The sequence below is a fragment of the Phaenicophaeus curvirostris genome, chromosome 11 (assembly GCF_032191515.1).
Source record: "Phaenicophaeus curvirostris isolate KB17595 chromosome 11, BPBGC_Pcur_1.0, whole genome shotgun sequence".
Lineage (NCBI taxonomy): Eukaryota > Metazoa > Chordata > Aves > Cuculiformes > Cuculidae > Phaenicophaeus > Phaenicophaeus curvirostris.
In genome coordinates this window covers 6608534-6626306 of record NC_091402.1, presented here as the reverse complement: position 1 = coordinate 6626306, position 17773 = coordinate 6608534, and the positions used below count along the sequence as shown (strand labels likewise).

The window sequence follows — 17773 nt, the reverse complement described above, 5'->3', positions numbered from 1 at the left end:
ACTGTCCTAGAACAGAAGTTCAACTGCTATCAGATGACATGATGGTGAATTGAATTTGCTCCCACTTGCTCTCCTCAGATTCCTACCATCATAAAGTCTTCTGGAGTGTCTTCTGAAGGTGCCTACTGAGAACTGACGGTCTGCATTCCCACAGAAAACTCAATGCGTCTTTATTGAGATCAGTATAGTCTAAAAAACCCTAAGAGTTGTACCATGCCAAAACATCACACAGGCAGCATGAACGCTGACCTCCAACAGGTCAGCCTACACCACCACCATCAACGACACCTTTCAGCACATCTCATGTACCTGTGACCCCTAACCTCACCCTGCGACAGAGTAATTGCCACCACGGCATCTCCCTCCATGACCAGAGAGGACGACCTCAGCCAAACCACTTCAGTTACGTGCAGAGAGTCGACAGAATCTTCCTTGGGACTCTCAAAGCACCAAGCCCAAACAGACAGAACAAATCACTGCAGGCTGTATGGATGCTGTAAGGGTGGCAAAGAGCTCTTTTCAGTCACAATTCAACAATCTTGATCAATGACAATTGATCAAATCGAGCTCAAGACCCACACTACAAGTGTTCTGTCCTCCTCCTCCTCTACTTTGTTGTCAATTAGCTTAAACGATAGTGACAGTACTAGGGAGGTGCTGGAAATGAGCAGTACCAAGGGATTCACATCTCAAAGGATGTAACACACAAACACACACAAAAGGTGTGAGGGGGTGCATGTGTAACTGAAAGGATGAGATACTTCAGCTCCTGCCAAGACACCCCATTTCAGCATGCACTAAGCCATCAAAACCAAACACTCAAACAATTCTAAGCTGTCTAACCAAATCTATCTCCTGCTCTTTACATTTTTCTTCTCCGTTTTGGGATGCTATTGATTCCTTTGCATTATTATACATACTTCAAAATTATTTCATGGGTCAAAAAAGGAAGTGAACCAATTTTCACACCAATCAACTTCAAAAAGGTTGCAGATATTAACAAGCACTACTGCAAGCAAGGATGACCTCTGTTAAGAGCAGATGGGTGCTTTGTCTCTCCAGTACAGCCTTGTGGGTGGTGGCGGCTTGGTTTTCTGGTTTTGTTGTATTTAAAACAACATGCAAGATAACTCACAGCAACTGGACCCTTACTGTGGGGAAAATCCGAGTGTCTCAGGGGTGAGGGAAGGTTATGACCCCAGTCCCAACGAACAGCTTCAGGCGCCACCATTCCTACGAAGAGCCTCTCGACTCTCCCACAGGGCAAAACCAGCCAACCTGTTGTCAGATTTTGCAAGAAGCAGAAGTTCACTCAGCTGAAGCCTGTCAAAGTTACCATGAATCAACTCCACACTTAGAAACACAGCTCTGTTTAGAGCTCATCTTCACAGCAATAATGGGCTAGATTTTTTTTCACACGAAAAAACAGATTAGCAAGAACCTCCTGAAAAATGAACTTGTTTGCCAACACTTCAAGCATTGGCTACAATTTGACACTAAGAATCATTTTCTTCAAATGAAAAAGTATCAAATGACTGCAACTTCAACCTCCTTTGGGACCTGCTGCATCTCTAAGATGCTGTGAGCATGTTGGCATGCACTCCCACTCTCACGCACAGGTCTGAAGGATGCACTTCAGCAAAGTTTCATTTTAAAAATCTAAGAATAGTGGACGAAGAGGACTAGATTTCCTGCCTCGCTGTTTCAGAATGCATTTACAGGTTATAATGCAATACACAATACTTGCTTCATCACAGCCAAAGCTGCATGGCAGGAGAATCACACCTTTAGCTGGTTCACAATCAGCAAGTAATTAAGTGACTGTGAGCTAAAAGATTCTGTCATGTGAACTACATATAAAAATAACTGACGTACGATGTCTTCTGACACGCTCTTACAGGGACAATACTACTCACCACGAGAAGATTTCAGTGTACAAAATCAAAGTAAATTCTAAAGGGTACCTCAAAATAACATTTTCCCAAGATGAAGGACGCCCCTTTTTCATTTCCATATGTTGGGGATTTACTGTACCAAAAGCGAGCCAAGGCCATCGAGCCTGTACCTTATTCCTGCGGCTCTAATTTCTACATTGAAGCTCAGCATGGACTGTTACTGCCTCAAAAAGCAACACATAGGAAACCATCCAGTGAGTTTCTCATGCTGGTGAAGGTCTGCAAGGATCCACAGGAATGATTGCATATTATGGATTAGCAGAATAGAAAATGTAAGAACAGCGAAAAGGGAACAGGGAAGGAAACAGGGAAGCATAAGACACAAACACCAGGAGTTTGAGGAGCCCAAATTCAATTTCTGGTTCTCGCTTCAATGCAAGCTTGGTTATGTCAATGAGGGTTAGATACTGAAAAAAGTGTTCGAGACTACAAACTAATTTTAGTTTCCTGATCCCTACATGGAACTAGCATCACTGACAGGTATTAAGGACTCATCAGACTACACAACCACCAGTGTGCTGAGAGAGAAGCCGCCTGATCAGCAAATAGGGAATGTCAGTAACAAAGGTGTGTCTGAAATCCTGCCTCTCTCCACAGCCTGCAAATGCTGTCCTGAAACTACACATTCACGTCCTTCATTCCTTTAAAGGAATAACAGGAATCATTTCTTTCCTTTAAAGCAAAACACAAGGAGAAGCTGGTAACGTTAAGCTCTTTTTTAATATACTGTTGGGATAATGGGAACACTCACTCTTCATTCCAGAGACGCAGTCTCTCCTGCATGGGAGCCTGAAACCCACCTCTTACCACCAGGCATGCCGATGAGAGAGTTATTCCCACAAGAAGACGGAGACAAACGGCACGTGAGAAAGGAACCAAATCATACCCCGGTGGGTACACAGGCTGGCGGGAGCCTGACCTGAAAGCTGACAATTGTTAGACAAAGAAAATAGTTTTTGGATTTGAACCCAATTCTGATAAGTGGGCTGTAAAGCCATTTTCCCTCCCTCACTGCCTCGCCCAGCCATGAATATTTAATTCTTTTATGCAAACTGGAAGAGTTGCAATGCAAGGTTAAATTAGCCTAAATACCCTTGAAATCCTTTTGTGAAGTTGGGTCTCTGAGTCAACTCCCGATCTGCAGAGAAAGAACTTTCTCCTGCCATGAGCCGTATTTAAAATACTGTGCCGTACCATGGCAAAAATCTGAAGATTATGGTTGATTTTGTGAAGCTTAAACCTCTGATTCACCTTTCTGGCTTAAGATCTATGGTTAAGACAATTCAGTTATTTAATAAATGTTTATTCCTCAACTTTTGAGTGCAAAATTCCTCCTGGGAAAACGAATCAGTCACAGAACTGAAATTTTATTTGATAACACAAGCCATACATATGCTGGTGTGTTTTGCTGCTCCGCTAGTTCTTTACGTGCAAACTTAATGAACTCCACTTCTTCTTTTGCTTTACCTCGTAGTAGGCTGAGCTCCCTACAGACCAGCTACAGGTATATACCAAGCTGGTGTCTCATCCATATGTCATAAAGCAACCAAAACTCAGAGACTCCTGGAAGCTTGACAGAGCAACTGAGTTTCACTTTTAATTCTCGAAGTGTTTTATGAACTTCCTTCAACTCATAACCCCACAATTCATTCACACGGTTGGAGTCAGCACAGAGAAGTCGTCGCTCAGCAGTCAGCCTATGCAGAAAACAGTTTCACCATCTCTCTCCAGAGGGAAGGGAAAAAAAAAATAAGATTATTCTTCACCCTGCCAACTAATCTTTAAAATCAGGAAACCTTAGATGCTTGCTTTTTAAGAGGTAGATGTAAGAAAGAATGTTTGAAAATCCTTATTAGTAAAATCTTTACTAGGATAATGTGTATGCTTGTTGTTACAAATACTGTTCTAGCAGTTGAATGATTTGCCTATTCAGGAGAATAAATTAAATATCCATACAACTATTAGATTGGAACTCGGCAATGAAGTAACAAAGTGATTTTTCAAATGCCTAAGAACTTACACATGCACTCACAAGATGGCAAAACAGCACAAGCATTTCTGAAGCTGCAACACAGCTGCCTACTGCATCTCTCTCACAGGGCAGTGGCCACTGACTCTGGTTATAGAAACTGAACTTTTCCAAACTTTAGCAAGACTAGGAATTCTACAATAAACAGACTTTTTGAGTCAGCCTCAGCACAGATCATTGCGTCCCAATTTTACTCGCCTGTGCCACCTTGTTTTAGTTTTCGCGGCTGTTTGTAGCTCCTGAGTAGAGAAGTGCTGAATCAGATCATCTCCGAAGGTCCCTGGCAAGCCCTGTCTTCTGCAATCGCAAACTGAGTTTACAAACTCAGTCTAACATTTCTAAAGGTGCTGAATAAACGACTTGGGTCTAACTTATCCAGTACTTAAAACAATGCAGCCTACTCTATGACATACACCTCAAACAGCAAGTCTGATCAAATCAAGCTATCGCCAACAATATTAAGAAAGTTTTATAACACTTCTATAAAACAACTGATAAACTGGAAAAACAAACAAACAAAAAACTGAATTCACAAATCAGACTCATCGCTGGGTTTTTGTTTGCTTGTTTTCCACTTCCCGTTACAAAGTTACCAATGATAGACAGCTTTCATTCATCATTTGGTTACAACTTCAAGTAGCATTGCTACTCCTGAAAGGCACAAGGCTGTTAATGGGCTTTTGCTAATCACAGGTGAAAGGTCACACTCCTTCAGCGGGACACTGAGAAATAAACATAATACATGGACACGGCAGAGAAAGGGATCAGTGCTCAAATACTGACATGGATTACACCAAGAATCAAAATATATTAGTTTAAGAGAAGAAATCAGTGCTACTCACATAGCTGCCTTTGGACTATTTGTAGTCTAAAAAAATAAGAAATCCAACTGGAAACACAGTAAAGACAATAAGTAATTTCTGCCCTACCTTGTGGTTTGGAGATTATTCATTGATTTAATAATAAGGCTAATAACACACTCAATGACGGGCTGCGAGTCCCAAATCCAAAGCGATGGGATTGAAGATTGAGTCTCCTTTCTCTTTCCCACGTGCGTCCTGTCATAACTAGTTATGAGCAAGAAAACTTTTCTGTGTACTTTCCTTCAAGAACGTATGGCACCCACCTTCTCGGCAAAGTCGCATTGCTTCTCGGTTTCTTCCACATTCCTTCAAACTTTCTTCTAATGCTGTTCCTAAAACAGAAAAGCCACAAGGTCTCAATCCACACAGAAATCATAGGGCTGATCCCAACCGTCATCCATTGCCTATGGGAACCAGCTGGCACTCTAGGGATACCCGCTCCAATGGCTGTGGCTGCAAACACGGCCCTGGAGACAGCTCAAGAGCTGCTAGCCTGGCCTGGGAGCCTGGGACCTGGGAAAGCCCCTGGACCCCAGTGTCCTAGAACCCCCAAACTCCACTGTCCTGGCCCCAAAGAAGCCTAGGACCCAGCCAGTTTGGCTGCTGCCATCCCAGCCCCACTGGGCTAGCTTCAAAGTGCCCCAGGATCTCATCATCCCAGCCACTGCTGTCCCAGTCTCAGGGAGCTCCCAAACCTCACCGTGATGGCCCCAAAGAGCCCCAGGACCCCACCATCCTGGCCCCAGGAGAGCTCCTGGACCCCAGCACCCCAGAGCCCCCTAACCCCACCATCCCACCCACCGCTGTCCCAATCCCAGAAAAGCCCAGGATGCCAGCGTCCCAGAGCCTCCCAGGGTTTGGAGGATCTGGGATACTGGGGGGTCTAGGGGGCTCTCCTGGGGCCGGGACAGCAGCAGCCAGGCTGGCTGGGTCTCGGGGCTCTTTGGGGCCAGGACAGTGGACTTCGGGGGTTCTGGGACACTGGGATCCAGGGGCTTTCTTGGGCCTCAAGCTCCCAGAGCCACTGGGCTGGCTCCAAAGAGTCCCAGGATCCCAACAACCCATCCTCAGGGAGCCCCTAACCCTCACCGTCCTGGACCCAAAGAACCCCGGGACCTCGCCATCCTGGCCCCAGGAGAGCCCCCGAAGCCCGGTGTCCCGGAGTCCCCAAGCCCCGCTGTGCTGCTCTAGAGGAGACACCGCTGCCCCGGCCCCGGGGAGCCCCGGGACCCCCACCCCGAGCCGGAGGCGTCCGGGATTACAGGAACTGGGGCAACCGCGTACCGGACAGCGAACTCGGCCGGAGGCGGGGGCGGACCCATCCTCCTCCTCCTCCATTCCCGGGACGGGATATTGAGGTTGGGGCGGGGTGGGGGGTGCAGCGCTCACCGTCGTTCCCGTGAAGTTTAGCAGCGTCGACCCAATGGCTCCAGGGCTGCCCCAGCATCGCCTCGGGGCTGGGCAAGGACCTGCGCTCCCCGACGGCCGCCATGGCCGCGGTGGCGGTGGTGGCGGTGGGGCCGGCGCCTCCTCCTCCTCCTCCGCCTCCTCCTCCGCCTCCCTCGCCGTGGCGGGGCCGGCGCTGCCGCTGCCTGGCGGCCGCCGCGCTGCGCTGCTCCCTCCTGACGTCACCCGCGGCCCGCGCCGACATTCTTTCCGCTGCTACGATGTAACGAGAGCGAGTCAGCGGCCGCTTAAGGTGGCGCCGCGGTAGAAACCAAGCGCCTGTCACACCCGCCATCGCCCTCCTCCAAACCCTTCGAACGATAGGGGATCGACTCACCTCTGCCTTCCCATTATTGCGAGGGGGGAGCTCTCCTTTCCCTTCCCCCCTCCTCTCCCCTTCCTCCCCCTTTCCCCTTCCCTCTCTTTACACTAACAAAAGGTTGGGGGGGGGGATAAGAACGAGGCTTCGCTTCTTCCCCACCCCCATCACCCGCCACCCTACAAAAACAACGGCCGCATCGCTGCCCCGGGAAAAGGGAAGAGGGGGGCGGAGCGGCGCTTGTCCCTCCTCCCACCCCCCCACCCCCAACACAACGCGACGGTTCCACCTTAAAACCGGCGCCTCCTTAAAGGCAACGGCGAGCAGGAAACGCGCTCCAGGCGGGTGGCGTCTCCCCCCCCCCCCCCCAACCTCGCCCGGGGCCGCCGAAGGCGACCCCGGGCGAGGTTGGGGAGGGGGGGGGGGGACCCGTTCATAGCGATTTTATTCCTTATTTCCCTTCAAAACCACCTGAGCCCCCATCTTCCACCCAGTTCCGCTTCTCCCTCACCTTCCCGAAGCGGTGAAACGCGAGTAAAGGGCGTGCGGGGAGCGCAAACGATGAAAAGGGAGCGGTGCCTGATTAATTATCGGTCGCGAGCAATTAAAGGCCAGAACAAAAAAACAAAAAACAAAAAAAACAAAAACAAAAAAAAAAAACAAACGTCGTCCGAGTGCGGAACCGATAAGGGGTGGGTCTCGTGGTGTGGAAGAAGCCAGACAGCTAAATAAATAAATAAATAAATCTATTGGGTCCGATGTAAAAATAAGATTGTGCCTCTAAAGTGTTTTGTTCAATAGAGAGTTGGGGTTGTTCAGCCTGGAGAAGAGAAGGCTGCGGGGAGACTTTAGAGCAGCTTCCAGGGCTGAAAGGGGCTCCAGGAAAGCTGGAGAGGGGCTCTGGGTCAGGGAGTGCAGGGAAAGGATGAAGGGGAAGGGTTTTAAACTGAAAGAGGGGAAGACAGAGATGAGATCTTCGGGAGAAATGGGAGGGTGAGGATGTGCTGTCCCATCCCTGGAGGTTTCAAGGCCAGGCTGGATGGGTCTTGGAGCAAGCATGGCCGGGGAGTTGGAACTGGATGATCTCAGAGGTCCCTTCTGACCCAAACTATTCTATGAAGTTAAGGAAATCAACTGTGATCACTTTCCAGATAGTTCCCTTCTCGGCTGATGAGGCTGAATACATTCAAATGAATTTCACAGGTCGTTTTCATAGATACCAAGGAATCATTAAGGATGCAAAAGACGCTAAAATCATCAAGTCCGACCACCATCCCGGCACCACCGCACCACTAAACCATGTCCTGAAGTGCTATGTCTACACATTCTTTGAAGCCCTCCAGGGAGGGAGACTCCACCGCTTCCTTGGGCAGCCTGTGCCAGTGCTTCATAGAATCATAGAATCACCAGGATGGAAGAGACCCACCGGATCATTGAGTCCAACCATTCCTATCAAACACTAAACCTTGCCCCTTAGCACCTCATCCACTCATCCCTTAAACACCTCCAGGGAAGGTGACTCAACCCCCTCCCTGGGTAGCCTGTTCCAGTGCCCCATCACCCTTTCCGTGAAAAAATTTTCCTAATGCTCAGCCTAAACCTCCTCTGGCGGAGCTTGAGGCCATGTCTTCTTGTCCTCACCACTTTTTCAGTAAAGAAATCTTTTCTCATATCCAATCTAAACCTCCCCTGGCGCAACTTGAGGCTGTTTCTTCTCATCCTATCGCTTGTTGCTCGGGAGAAGAGACCAACAATTTTCTGAAAGGATCTCCATAATTTTTACTTTTGCGTCTTCAACTGAGAAAAAAACGGGTTCCTTTGAGCATTGACTGGATCTTCATGGAAAAAGGAGCCAGATCTGGCAAGTAGGGTGGGTGCTCAAGCACAGGGGTGTTATTAGTTAAAAAACTGCTTCACAACAGTGCTGTGGGCTGGTGTGGGGTCATGCAAAATCCACTGCTGTGAGTGGACAGCCTGGGTGATCACCAACTTTCATGCTTTCTCTGCATTCCAAAAATTGTTTGTGCCATTCAAAAATGTGTACATGAGACATGCACGCTTCACTATAAGCCTCAGTCATTTATTGAAAAGTTTGTCACAGATTTCTTCAGTTTCACAAGAAACTTGATAACTCAATTTTCACTCTTGCACACTGACATTTTCTGACCAAGGGTAAGAAGACACAACCGCTTGTACAGAGTGAAGCAATCGAGGTGAGCCTCGTCTCACTGTCCATCAGATTCGTAAAGGCTTTTGCTACTGTTTATTTTTCACAGGTCATAAAGCAAATATAGCGATGACCAAGCCATAGGACACTGATGCCTACCTTTCAATAGTGACAGATATTACCAGGGCAGACTGATTTAACACCTCCCCCCCACCCCCGCCAAATTCTGTTCCTTAAACACTACTGGTACACTCATATACTGATATATCAAATTACGCAAAAGTAAAATGGCTCAATTTGGCAAAATCACATTGATTAGCTAACTACTTCAACAAGCCAACACGCTATTCAGATTCAAAGGTTGAGACTCATCAAGCCAATCAAAAGAGCCCCTTGCTTTAAAACTGCCAGCCGAAAAGGTAAAACACACAAGGCCATTATTTCATACAACTTTGATTATCGCCTTCCTTTCAAACTGGTTGTTGCATGTTTCCCCCTCCCTCTCTCACAGCTTTTCTCTCTTTCTTTCCTGTATATCCCACTCAAGATCAAATTCTGCAGCCTGGGCCTCAGGCTGTCCTTTAGGAAACCTTCTTCTGCTAGTGAAGTATTTTCCCACTGTGTCGTGAATACATCAGTATTCCAGCAGAGGGAGGAAATTGGCAGCAGAAAGATCGGATCATCGGTTTGATGCACAAGAGTGATTAGTCAGAAAGCAGCAACACAGGCAGTTAAAAACCTAATTTTACAAGGACAGGAGGTGGAGAGAATTTTCTTTCCCCACTATACTGAGTATGTGTTTGGGTTCTTTTTAAGCATACATGTTCAATTCTCTGAAATTGTTTCTGTAGTGCTACACACAGATGCACTGATGATTTTAGGAAAAAACAGGGAAAATCCTGAAAATCCATCAAGTTAGAAGGAGATCACAATTGAAAACACGTGTACAAGCTGTTGACGTTGAGCAGAGATGGCTATTATGGATCTGAGACATCCAGATCAGGAGTATGGTCATCCAATGCTCCCTTGGGAAGCAGAGAGCCACGGATACTTTCGGAAACAGTTTGGTCCCTCCTTGTCCACAGCACTTCTTGAAGAAGCCCTTCTCTTTCCACTGACCACAGAAGGAGGCCAGGATGACCACGCACAGAAATCAGATGCTTCCACAGGCACCCAGAATTAAGCGGGACAAATATGCTCAGGAGTGTGCAGAACACTCCAGCATGGAAAGCACTGCCCAAAAGCCAATGCTTCTTTGAGAGAACAAGATGTGGTCCAGAAATGTTGCAATTCAAAGGGCTTAACTGCCCAAGAAGTAACACCGGGACCAAGGCAGTGTGTGAATAACCCCAGACTACTTGTATGTGTGAAGGAGAACGGATATTCTGAGAATGGGTATTCAGAGAAAAGAGAGGAAAAACATGGAGGTGTGAGTTAAACTCAGACAGAAAGTGGAGAAGGAAAAACGTGAGGCAGGAAACCAGTAGAAAACAGTGAATGATGTAAAGAAAACAGGCAAATAATGAAGTGAAGAACGCATAAACAAACAAACACAAAATAGAACACAGACAGCAAAAGGAAAAAAAAGGATGCCATCAAGAGGAGGAAACACAACACACAAGAAAAGGAAAACTCAGATTTCTAAAGGCCACTAAACAGATTTAACAACATATTAGACGTGGCTGGCAATACTATGATTAAATGTGTGCCTACAAACAGCATGTGAGTGCTTCAACCTGCAGAGGATGGGTATTTTGTGGCATGACATTGCAAGCATTTTTTCACCTGTACTGGCAGGTTTCATTCCTCTGCCAGCTGGTCCAGGAAAGACGTTCAAACAGGGAACACCTACCTCAGCTCTTCAGCTGGAATCTGAGAGACAGCCTCTGAATAGCACATGAGATATCGTCATTCTTAACTGGAATGACAAAGGAAGGATGGATTTGCAGGAGAACTCCTTCAAGAACAGAAGCACAAGGATACGATTCACCGATACTTTTCCACAATGAAAGTGAAAGGATGCATGAATCTAAGTGGAAAGGGAGAGACAGGAAGAACCTACGAGGTTATCAACTTTATCAGTACTCAGAAGAAAGAAAAATAGTGAATTCACAAAAAAAGCCTGTCATGGAAAAGATCTGAAGGGTATTACAGCATTAACAGAAATCAAGTAAGTTAATCTGATTTAATTCAAGCCACAAGGCATGAAATTATCAAGAAGGGCTTAAAAACTAAGAACAAATATTATTAATGAAGACTTGTTGGTGGATGGTATTCAGAATGAAATGACAACTCAAGTAGCTTAAGCCTCAGCCCTCCCATCAGTTCCCATTGACAGCAATTGAACCACATTTTGTGGATTTTAAAACATGACTCCACTATGAGGAGTATAAGAATACAACTGGGCAACCAGGGGAGCAAGACATAAAAAGTTCATCTAGATTAGCATGTCCAGATGATGACAGAACTATCCAGCTGTAACAAAACAAACCATTTTCTGTAAGACCCACTGCAGAAAAACATTAATACATTATGAAAACATGTTATGGTAACCTGTAGTTCACTCTCACCTCCAGTGAAATCAAGCAGCTTCTTCCTTTACACCTACACACAGGACTGTGATCCCTCAGAATAATAACCATGAGAGAACACAATAGAAACTTATACACAAAACATGCCAGTTTATTATCCTTTTCCCACAGAACCTGGAAACAGGTTGATGCGTATAATTTTATTTATGAGTAATACTTCAAAGAGAGAGCTGAAGATGCTCAGGAGTGCTGGAATACAGCTACTTTAAATACGGGAATATGGAATTACTGAAGATACCTAACCACCTGTACTAGGCGAAAGAACAATATCGTGAAGAATAGAAGACTAATTTGAAGTAATCTCTTCTTACAAGAAGGAATCGGGAAATGGAGGCCAATAGCCCTAAATAAATCTGAGAAGAATTCTGATTAGGATGAGAATACAGCAGATGCCCCTGAACCTCATGACTATGCAGAAGACAAGATTTTTACACCCAGATTACAAACCTATGTCATCGCCATGTATTAATAAAACATAGAGTACCTAACAAAACATTGCAACAACTTCCTTCCCTACTTAACTTTCAAATAGGTCTTAAACACAAGTCAAATTTCTACCAGAACTGATGACGTACCAGTCATAAGCAGAATAAGGAACATAAGGAATGCAGGGACAGATCCTTGCCCAGCCTGGAAGTCATTAAAATACTGTCAATCCTCAAAGAGACTTTTACAGAGAAAACACTGAAGAGTGCCACAAAGTTTTCAAGCGTGAAAGGTAAGTATAACTATGCAATCATTAATAGCCAGTTAATAATTAGGAAACCAAAACAATCATTATTTATTTGACATAAGGTATCAACATCACCTTTTGAATCTGGAAATGTTAAAACAATTTCAGCAACCTAACTGTGCAGATGAATCATTTTAGTCAGATTTTAATCAGAGGAATCAGGAATGGGTATGACCTTTTAAATTCTCATTTATACACAGAGAATATGATATTACAATTTAGAATGATTAAAATATACAGCCATTCAGGTCAATTGTACCACAACATCAGTGCTGAATTTCCATTAGTTGAAATGAAAGCACTTAATTGAACAGTTTGATATCAATGATCTTCAATGGAACCTAACTACCACGCAAGGTTTCATAACCCTGCCTGGTTTCTTGCCAGCTTGTCTACATGGCTCCTTGGCAATTCACGGAGGCAGAAGACTCTGGGTCCACAGGACTCAGGAGATCCTTGAGACCACAATGATGCCCACCTGTGATGTAAAGCCGTCTGAGTCCTCACACCTTCAGAAGTTTGACATGCTGTCTAACACAAAATCTAGTGTCGTGCGAACCCTGACACATGGAAATTTAAGTTTATACCATTCTTCTCACATTTGATCATTGCTTGCTGATGCTGCCTGCATTGATCACACGCTTAGCAAGTTAGCAACAAAACATCATACAAACTGGATGCAGACAAGGCTATGGGACTTGACAGGATGTGTGCAAGGTTGCCAAGAGAATTAATTTGAAAGGTCGTGGATGTGGACCATGAGACTGGTGGCAAATTGGCTAAACTGCCGTGTTCAAAGGGTGGTAATGGCTCAAAATCAAACTGGTGATCAGTCACAAATGGAGTTCCATGGGGATCAATGCCGGGCTCAATCGCATTCAACATCTTTTAAAACGATCTAGGTGACGGGAGTAAATGCAGCCTCACCAAGTCTGCAGATAACATAAAACTTGAAAGGCAGGTAGGTACACCTGAAGGAAGTGATACTATGGACAGAGACTGTGACAGGCTGGAAGACTGCTCAAGAGTCGCATTACAAATCTGGACAGGGTTCAGCAGAGGGCCAGCAAAGTGATTAGAAGGCAGGAAAACCTGCTGAAAAAAGGAGAAGGAACTGGATTTGTTCAGCTAAAGAAGAGAAGGCTCAGGTGGGATGTAAGCATAAGTCTTCCAGTAAGTAGAAGACAGCTGCAGAGAAGATGGAGGTGGTCTCTTCACAAGAAACAGTGACAGGGCCTGAGGCAACAGTTGCTTCAGAAGCTCTGTCTGGATACGAGAGAAAAATACTCACTGTGAGAACAAGCAAATACTAGAACACGATGCCCAGACACCTGGGGGAACTTTCCCTTGCTGGAAATACTTCACACCTGGCTTGACCAGGCATTGCATAACCTACTTTCAACAGAAGTTGATGTCCAGAGAATTCCTCGAATCTAGACCTTCCTATGATTATGAAAATCTAGTAAATTGTTGTGGTCCTGTTTAGTGACAAGAAGCAAGGAAGCAGGTAAGAACAATGACAATTTTTGCAAATCCAAGGCCCTCACTAACATAGCCCCTTCTCAGGCTGCTTGGAAATCCAGAGAAGCATTTTGTTACAGAAACTTCAGATATTACAGCTTCCACCGTTACATATTGCAGGAGCCACACCATGACAAACATTCCTCCCTCTTCTTGAGCCCAGATTAAGTCTGCCACTTAAGTAAGTTCTGTAGACCCGCTCCATGCTGACTGTAATGGCCTTTGCTGCTGCAATCTATTTTTAAATATATTAAAAGATGATTTGCACAGCAAATACCGGCCAGGCTGTAACAGACTGGGTTCTGCAAGTCTGTGCATAAGAAAAACGCAGACGTAAGAGTGAAATCTTTTCTTTTATGATATCAAACAAAGAATGTACAAAATGGTGAAATGCACGTAAAAGAGTAGAGAAAAATGTATAGGAAACAGAAAGAAACAGGTATTGTTTCAATGAATTAGCAGTATCTGATAAAATAATATGCACTAGCAGCTTTTTAGCCAAAATTTCCATTTATTATCATAATCTTCTCTTTTCCTAATGGTCTGCCAGGAAAATCAGTCACAGAGAATAACTCCACTGTGGTGGGCAACTGTACAGTCTTTGCCTCAGTTTACAATTCTGCTTTCTGAACTTGATGCAGCCGGTAGGCTACGGTACATACCAGAGTCTAACAACCTTCAAATGCTTTAAAGTAGCCATGGAAATGTGGAAATAAGACAGAAATAATTACTAAATAAATGCAAAATATTGCCCATCTGCCACATCTTACTTGTCCAAATCACTTCATCTAAGTAACTGAGGTACATAACCCACCCTACTTTCATCTTTTTAAGTTCCATGCATTGAACTCCCTTTAGGCTGATCATAGGATAACTTTATTTCCCATTGAAACATATATTAAACACCTGCATTTAAAAAAAAAAAAAAGTCTCCCCACTGCATCTGGTAACACTTCAGACTGGATTTGCAACCCTGCTAATATCCTGTTCTCCACACTTCTCACACCTCAAGTATGTGAATATTATGCTTAAGGAAAATATTTGGTAAGCATGTCACAGTACCTTGAAAGTATGGTGAATCGCCCGGTTGATTTATCAATTGATCTTCATCTGTTCAGATTTTGGAAGCTTTTTCTAACTTCTACCTGATTAATTCTGAAAGAAAACAGAAGGAGTACAGCAATAAGACATTCGAAACCTTCCCTCTCTTTCGTAACTATAAACGTATCTGTTTAAAAATGAATATGAAGCATTTTGTCAATTTTACAAATGCAGTTTCTGCAACAGATTTCAAATTGAAAGGTAAGCAGGGAGCTGTTGTGCACCCTTACATGCAGAGCAGCTCTAAATGGCAGCCTGACATTACCAGAAAGGTATGCATTGGATGAAATCTCAATCTTCAGCCTCGTTACTGCACTTACATTGACTCTTACGGAGCAGATTTCAACGCAGTAGATTGTGCCTGTATCACAGCTGGCAACACAACAGCACTGGATTTTCTACATGGGACTTTTCTAGAATATTGCACGACTCCAGCACAGAGGCTCGTGGGTTGCAGGCATTGATGTTTTTACCACCATGTCATAGAACATGGATGTCTAAAAATGATCCCTCACGTAGTAGTCATTAGTGACTATTACTGTAGTGCTGATGAAGAACTTATATCAAAATTAAGAGTTGTGCAGATTGAGGCCTTTCCCACAGAAGGAACTGCTATCATCGCAAGCTCAGGTTTTTAAAATCCCCTCATTCAATGCTTATGAACTTACTGTTCATACTAACCAAATTTAAGCTTGGTTTCCTTTTGGTTAGCATATATCTGTGCATAGTCAGTTCAAGCAAAACCAATGCCCTGACAGAACTTAAAAAATATTCCATCCTCCTTGTGCACAGGTCATATTAAAGATCAAAGAATTGATTTTTTTTTTAAGTGCCTTGAAATTATGCTTTTTTTTTTTTTTCATCTATTAAAAGCTGTGAAGATAGATATCAAGAAGCCAGTCAGCGCTGGGACCAGATGACACTTCAGAGAAAACTATTTTTTTGGTCCTCCAAGGATTAAAGTCCAGACAAGAGGAATGCAGTCCAAGAGGGCATCCAAGCCATACCACAGGCTGTAGGGCTCTGCCTCAGCGGAAGGTGCAGAAGGAAGCTTTTCCTGGCTTCTGATGCTCTTCTGGGAAGCTGTCTGCAAACTGAGTTCATGTCTTCAAATTCTTCTTATGCACCGAGGATAAAAATCTTTTTATTCTTTTCTTTTAAGCTGCAGCTTAGCAGCTTACACTATCTTGACTGAGATCACCTGTGGATATATTTACTATTTCTAAGCTTTACCCTACTCAGTGGCATATTTGATCCTAAGAAGCACATCCGAGCTTAATTATATCCTAGTTACCCATTAAAATCCAAAATCTTCTTGTGTGCAGTGGACAACACTTCAGAGCAAGTACCCTGTTATTTTCTCTCTCTCCCCTGCAGTCACTGCTCTGCTTTATGGTTAATAAAAGCAGTCCTTAATTTTCTATACTAGTAGATGTCTCAGAAAACACTGTATTTCCCTGTTACACATACAAATCTTATTGAATACTACAGGATAAAACTTTCTCTTCAACACTTGCTGCTACTCACTGGGAAAGACTTCTAGAAAGAAAATTCTATTTCTCCTTTGTTAGTTTGGGACAGGAGACTGAGTTCATTCGGACCATCCCTTTCATAGAAGATCATTCAGGGTTTAGCCTTAAAGTCCCGATCCCTTCGAGCACGTAACCTCCCTGCTGTGGAAGCAACTCACTTTTCCATCTCTACCCCAGTTTCTTCAGGGCATATGGGAGCTCTGCAGGCAAAATGCCCTTTTTTTAGGCAGGTGTAAATGTTATTAGCTACATAAAACCATTTTCCATTGCTTCATGAAAAAATGAAAACAAAAACTACCTATAAAACAGAAGACTTCTCCAAAGACCTAAAAATTTAGGAACAGGGCAATAAGTAAGTGGGAAGTACAAAATATGGACCAGACGAAGGTGAAGAAAGGAGCAAATAAAAATTTATTCCTGTATCGGAGAGATAAGAGCCTACGATGTCACCACCTGTGAATTTTGCTCTAGGGATTACATCTAGAGCTGAGTTTGAAGGAAGTTAGGAGAGTAAGTTTCAAAAGAGTAAAGTGACAGCTTAACCACCCTTTAAAGAGAGCTCTTTCTCTGGATAATGGGTGGCAAAGAACAGGAATGATTCTCGTGGAGAATTTACAGCAGGTCAATAATCGCCAAGACTGTCAGCACAGAACAGTGCAAGGAAGCGATGGGATGATTGAGAATAAGCCAGGAGGAGCCTCTCTCCAGAAGGGAAGCATTTCTGTAGCCGCCAAAAGGTAGAGCTAGTTGAAAGACAGGCAGATGACAAAAACGGTCAAAGCAGCAATCCAAGAAATTGGAGAAAGGCTTGAATTTCCAAACCAGTGAAGCAGACTTGGCGTTACATCCCTCATGATGCCTAAATATCAAAGAGACTTGTTTGCAATTGCTGTTTAGGACTTGGAGGAATTGCTGATATGCAAGACAGGAAACCATAGCCTGGCAGAGCACAAGCTGTATCCCAGTCCAAAGGGCACCTGCGCAGACGTATGCAATGAAGGCACAGGTATGATGACTAATACCTGTTACCCATGGAAGGCAAACATACTTACAAATGAAAGTTGTAATTGCAAAGCAACTCATTAAAATAAAGGAAATGTAACTGTATGTGATGAAGCATCCCTAGCTTTTCAAAGTACCAAAACTAAGCTACCCAGATTCCTTTAACTCCTTTTCTTCTCAGCCGTCAGAAATAGGCACAAAGAACTGTGCCTGAATTTTGGAACATTCCTTCTCCTTTGTTAGCTTCTAAACATCCTCACTTAAGATAAAACACAATGCCTACATTTATATAAACAAAGATTGGGACATGCTAGGTATCACCACCCCAATACTGGGCTTCATTTAGACATTTCATAATTATGGGGATAATCCAACCAGGTCTCATTCTGCCCCTTGGAAAAGTGGGTGCAGGAGGTGTGCGTTGCAAGAAGAGGAGCTGGCAAGCAGGCAGCCAGGAGATGCTGTTCGGGCTGGTGCACCTCGTGGTAAAGCCTCAGCAATGCTCAGGCTGAGC

General features: G+C 44.3%; 1 protein-coding gene across 1 annotated transcript in view; it reads right to left on the bottom strand.

The window, feature by feature from the left end:
- The window catches only part of ATXN7 (ataxin 7), a 68907-nt gene extending 53520 nt beyond the window's left edge, over positions 1-15387 (bottom strand). Inside the window, 5 exon segments of the mRNA XM_069866243.1 lie at positions 5111-5179; positions 6237-6341; positions 6344-6440; positions 6442-6509; positions 14687-15387. Coding sequence (XP_069722344.1) covers positions 5111-5179; positions 6237-6341; positions 6344-6440; positions 6442-6498 — 328 coding nt within the window. The 5' untranslated portion in view covers positions 6499-6509; positions 14687-15387.
- Positions 15388-17773: the final 2386 nt, after the last annotated feature.